The 4859-nt window shown below is 36.9% G+C and overlaps 1 protein-coding gene across 2 annotated transcripts; it reads right to left on the bottom strand.

Moving 5' to 3' along the window:
• Window positions 1-1418: 1418 nt before the first annotated feature.
• Window positions 1419-3744, bottom strand: LOC131955262 (GTPase IMAP family member 7). 2 transcript variants are annotated; one of them, XM_059319301.1, is made up of 2 exons: window positions 3639-3744; window positions 1419-3115 (listed from the first exon to the last, which is right to left on the bottom strand). In XM_059319301.1, exon 2 carries the CDS (start codon window positions 3042-3044, stop codon window positions 1902-1904), a length of 1143 nt encoding a protein of 380 aa, XP_059175284.1. In that variant the 5' UTR covers window positions 3045-3115; window positions 3639-3744; the 3' UTR covers window positions 1419-1901. The 2 variants fall into 2 exon arrangements, with proteins under 2 accessions (XP_059175284.1, XP_059175285.1); XM_059319302.1 differs by having other exon boundaries at window positions 1419-3120; window positions 3639-3719.
• Window positions 3745-4859: the final 1115 nt, after the last annotated feature.

The following is a 4859-nucleotide window of genomic DNA, read 5'->3' as shown; positions in this document are numbered from 1 at the left end:
ATGGGTTGCACAATTGATAGTTCGTCCTGGGCACCGATATCGATCGCCATGCCTTTATTACCCTGTCTAAAGCTTATATAATTTAATCAAAATTATTAACTATTAGGCACTTTTTACTATTAGAGACATCACATTTTTGCGCCCCCCTAAGGCTAGCGCCCTAGGCGACCGCTTAATTCGCCTTATAGATAGCGCGGGCCCTGTGTCTGACAACACTATCCCTTCATATGCTGAGGTCATATGTGAACTCTACTTCACCTACCGAACTCTACTTCACCTGCACTTTGTCCCGCCAAGCCTCAGACATTTTTTGCCTATTAAAATCGCGATTTCGGCTTATAATGGGTCTGACCACACTATCTCTTCTTATGCTGAGGTCGCAAAAACTGGTTCACTCTACTTCATCTGCCCCGTGTCACGCCAAGTCCTACTTTAGCAATCACATCTAAAAAGAAGTCACACCTCAGCTACCATATTTCTGTCTTTTAAAAACATCGATTTATTTATATAATATACATGAAAAGCTGGTTCCGAATGGTTCCAAAATTTTGTTGCCAGAAAGCATATTTTTTTCAACCAAAATTGAATATTTGTGTAATAAGTTCAAAATCACTTCCGTTTTATTAGGCTAGAAATATAGTATTTTTTTGGCAAACACTTTTATTTTAATTTGTATTAGCAGAGTAAAGGTGTTGTTGTGGTGATAAGTGATGTTATATTATTTAATATAAATACAATACTACGCTATACACTATACAGTACACCATAGATCACTATTGTGTATTTTTGTCATGGAAAACAATTGTTCTGACTTTATTGTTTTACTCTCCATGGCCATTCCGGTAGACTTCGAGGAGAGGTTGAGGGCAGTTTTTTTTTTTTAAATAGTTGAATTGATAAAATAATTCTAAACAGTACCTCTTTTTAACGGCTTGTACTTATATTCAATACAAAAATATGAAAATGAGTGTAATCCATGGTTCCCAAACAGCTTAAAGTTTTTAAAATGTAACTATAATTTTATCGCTTGCCGTATTTTTTAAAAGTAGATTTAAGTAATTTTAATATGATTACATAGAGTTCTCAAGACTATTTTCTGAGCTCGAACCTCTTTGAATAATACACGAATAAATTATTAAAACTACGTCAAACCAATAATAATAATGAATTGGAACCAATCGTGTGTGTTGTGAGTGAGTTGACGAGAATCCTTCCATCATGTTGTTGACAAATGGAATAAAAACGTGTTTTTTTAGATTTAGAAAACAAAGCGACCGTAATAATATTAAAAAATAAAAACTTAAGCCTAAAACTAGTTCAGAAATTTTATATTTTTAGAATCAATGCTATAAAAGTTGCAAATCGAAATTGGTTAGAAACAAAAAACAAGTTAAAAGCAATAAATAATTGCTTCTTTATTAAACTATTTTAGTCCTTAAATATTTGATATAAATCTTTGCCCTTTAGAAAAAGAAATCAAATAACGTCATTATACTGTAATTGTTCTGAACTTTTATAAATTAATTACCGTCTTTAAATAAATAAATGTTTAACAGTCAAGTAAAAAAAAAAGATTATTCTCTACACAAATACGTACACACTTAATGCAGCTGTTCTCATGTAACCAAACAGACAAACAAAATAACAAACAAAAAAAAATTAATATACAAATATGTAAACAACTTGAAATTTAGTAGAATATAGATAGAATATGGATAGATAGATGTCCAATTTAACTGATAAAAATGAATCCTGGTTAGGAAAAAACATCTCACAATGAAAGACTTGTCCTCAAATTTGACGAAGTGCGATACTGGCCTTAAGTAAAACTTTATGATTGTTCCGTATGTGAAATTAGCCCTTTGTGACTTAATACCTTAAAATTAAAGTAATAAAAAAAATTATTTGAATCTCGAAGCTTCTCTGACGAGTTTACTCTGAAAGTTACGAACAGCATTTTCCACTGCATGAAGTTTCGCTGTGCCGTGTGCCTCATACAATATTTCATTCAGTAGTAAATCTGTTTTAGCCTTGATCTCATTGAAAGTTTTCAATGGTGAGTCGAGCTTTTCAAAAGCTGTGTAAAGGTTGTTGAGCTCCTTTATAAGCTCGCACCTTAAAGCTCTTCGGAGACTTGTTTTTGAATTCTCGGCTTCAATGGCTTTCCCTTTCGCATTGTAAGCTTGTCTGAATTTAACGGCAGAATCTTTGACGTTTTCTAAAGTTTGGACACTTAATTCGCCGTCCTGACAATGCTCTAGAAATTTTTGACTCATTTTATCAAGGTTTTCATTTGGGGTGAGTAGAAGATAAAAGTCTTCATACAACAACTCTAATCGCTTTTTCATGTTTTCCTTTAGTTCATCCAAGCAAAACGTTAAAAGCATAGTTTGGCGATTTTTTTCTTGTTGTTGAAAATGTTTGATATAATACTTACTTTTCATTTTGAGAGTGTATTCAAAGATTTCTTGAGCACTATCGTACTTTGCCATTTCACTGCCATTATTATCTATCAAGACGATTCTAAAGTTACACTCTTGAAATAATGCGAGCAGTGCACCTGTCTGACTTTCACACCAATCTTTGAAAGTTGGAAATTTTGTATTATTCTCATCGCTTGAGTAGTTGTCTCCATGCGTCATCAGTAAAACACAGTTATCCCGAATAAAGTTTGGTCCGAATATTGTTTTTAAATACGAAATAGTCTTTTGTTCTTCTGCACTGTAAACATTGATGTAACTTAGTACGAGTAGAATAGCATCCAAATGTTGGATGCTGTTGTTTTTCATTATTTGAAAAGCTTCGCTTATTTTGCCTCTAGCAAACCTTATATTCTCAACATCATCATCAACGGTAGGATCAAACAGACCAGGTGTATCAATAATTTTGAGGGTCTGACCTCCGACCTGGGCACTGAACAAACCAGCTCTTTTAGAACCAGACGTCGTGTCTGTAGCCCTCTTGAAGATGTCGTCATTTGTGATTGAGTTCAGAGTGGAGCTCTTGCCATGTCCTGATTTCCCAACACATAAATAGCTAAGCATTCTGCTTGATTGTTTAACATAACACTTCCAATCTGGGCGTGGTCAATGCAAATAAAGTACAGGAAATAAATCTGCGCTGGAAAAAAATGTATTCATTTAACTATTGTATCAATTTATTTTTCTATACTTTTCGTCGGTAGCGTTATCATTATAAGTGGTCGGCGTTGTCGAGCCGGTAAAGCTCATGGTTGCTAAACCGAAAGGTCTCGAGTTCGAACTCTCGGGCCGGGTAGATGAGGCTCGTTAGCTGGGGACAGCCACTCTTCTAGGAGAGACAACTCCAAAAACAAACAACTGCTGCCTTGTAGTTTGTTATTGGTTGGACAAAGGTTATGAAGCAAATCCAAAAAGAAAAGCAGGCTAAAATCGGAGTCGACACGTAATTTGTGTTGGAGGGGATCTCTCACAACACTAAAATTAAGAACGAAGAAGAAGATTATGATCATTATGATTATTATAATTATTATGATGATTATTATGATGATTATGGTGATGATGACTATGGTGATGATTATGTGATGATTATTACTTTCACAATCAGTATTTGTGTCAATATGTTAGCATGTATGTGTTCTATAACAATGATTAACTTACAATCAGACTTCCTTCATTTCAAACTTCATTAGAGCAACTGAATTAACCTATTAATACTGAAATCAATCCACGTCAGATAACACAACAAAGTCGAATTTCGAGAAAATCAACGCCTTATGATAACAGTCCTTGTAAGCAGGGGCGTATGGACCCCTGTAAGGAGCCTGTCGTAGTGAACCTTATTGTAGTGAACCCTGTCATAGTGAACCCTGTCAAAGTGAACCATGTCGTAGTGAACCCTGTCGTAGTGAGTCCAGCCGTAGTGAACCCTGTCAAAATGAACCCTGCCGTAGTGAACCCTGTCGTAGTGAACCATGTCGTAGTGAGTCCTGTCGTAGTGAACCCTGCCGTAGTAAGCCCTATTGTAGTGAACCCTGTTATAGTAAACCCTGTCGTAGTGAACCCTGCCGTAGTGAACCCTGTCTTAGTGAACCCTATTGTAGTGAACCCTGTCGTAGTGAGTCCTGTCGTAGTGAACCCTGCCGTAGTAAGCCCTATTGTAGTGAACCCTGTTATAGTAAACCCTGTCGTAGTGAACCCTGCCGTAGTGAACCCTGTCTTAGTGAACCCTATTGTAGTGAACCCTGTCGTAGTGAACCATGTCGTAGTGAGTCCTGTCGTAGTGAACCCTGCCGTAGTAAGCCCTATTGTAGTGAACCCTGTTATAGTAAACCCTGTCGTAGTGAACCCTGCCGTAGTGAACCCTGTCTTAGTGAACCCTATTGTAGTGAACCCTGTCGTAGTGAGTCCTGTCGTAGTGAACCCTGCCGTAGTAAGCCCTATTGTAGTGAACCCTGTTATAGTAAACCCTGTCGTAGTGAACCCTGCCGTAGTGAACCCTGTCTTAGTGAACCCTGCCGTAGTGAACCCTGTCGTAGTGAACCCTGCCGTAGTGAGCCTTTCTTAGTGAACCTTGTCGTAGTGAACCCTGTCTTAGTGAGTCCTGTCGTAGACGGGTGCGAACTATCCGACGTACTCTCAACATTTTTCTCACACACACTCTCTCTCTCTCTCTCTCCCTCTCTCTCGCTATCTTTCTTCCTGAGTAATAATTGCTTCTTGTTTGGGGTTTAAAGTCCGCTTTCAAACGTACAATTATATCGCAGTTGTTTAAATATAGTGATTTTTATAAACAGAAAAGAAACGGTGTTAGATAATAATTTCTCCGTGATATCGTCTCTCCAATGGTCAAAAGAGATAAAAATAATTCGGTGAAAATCT

This window comes from Physella acuta, unplaced genomic scaffold (genome assembly GCF_028476545.2).
Source record: "Physella acuta isolate Inbredline_101_S28 unplaced genomic scaffold, ASM2847654v3 ptg001060l, whole genome shotgun sequence".
Taxonomy (NCBI): Eukaryota; Metazoa; Mollusca; class Gastropoda; family Physidae; genus Physella; species Physella acuta.
The sequence above is the reverse complement of the archived record's forward strand: the minus strand, read 5'-3'. Positions and strand labels throughout refer to the sequence as shown.

What these genes read in the sequence shown, in the direction of transcription:
- LOC131955262 (XM_059319301.1), bottom strand. Translation starts at nt 3,044, where the DNA reads ATGCTTAGCTATTTATGTGTTGGGAAATCAGGACATGGCAAGAGCTCC.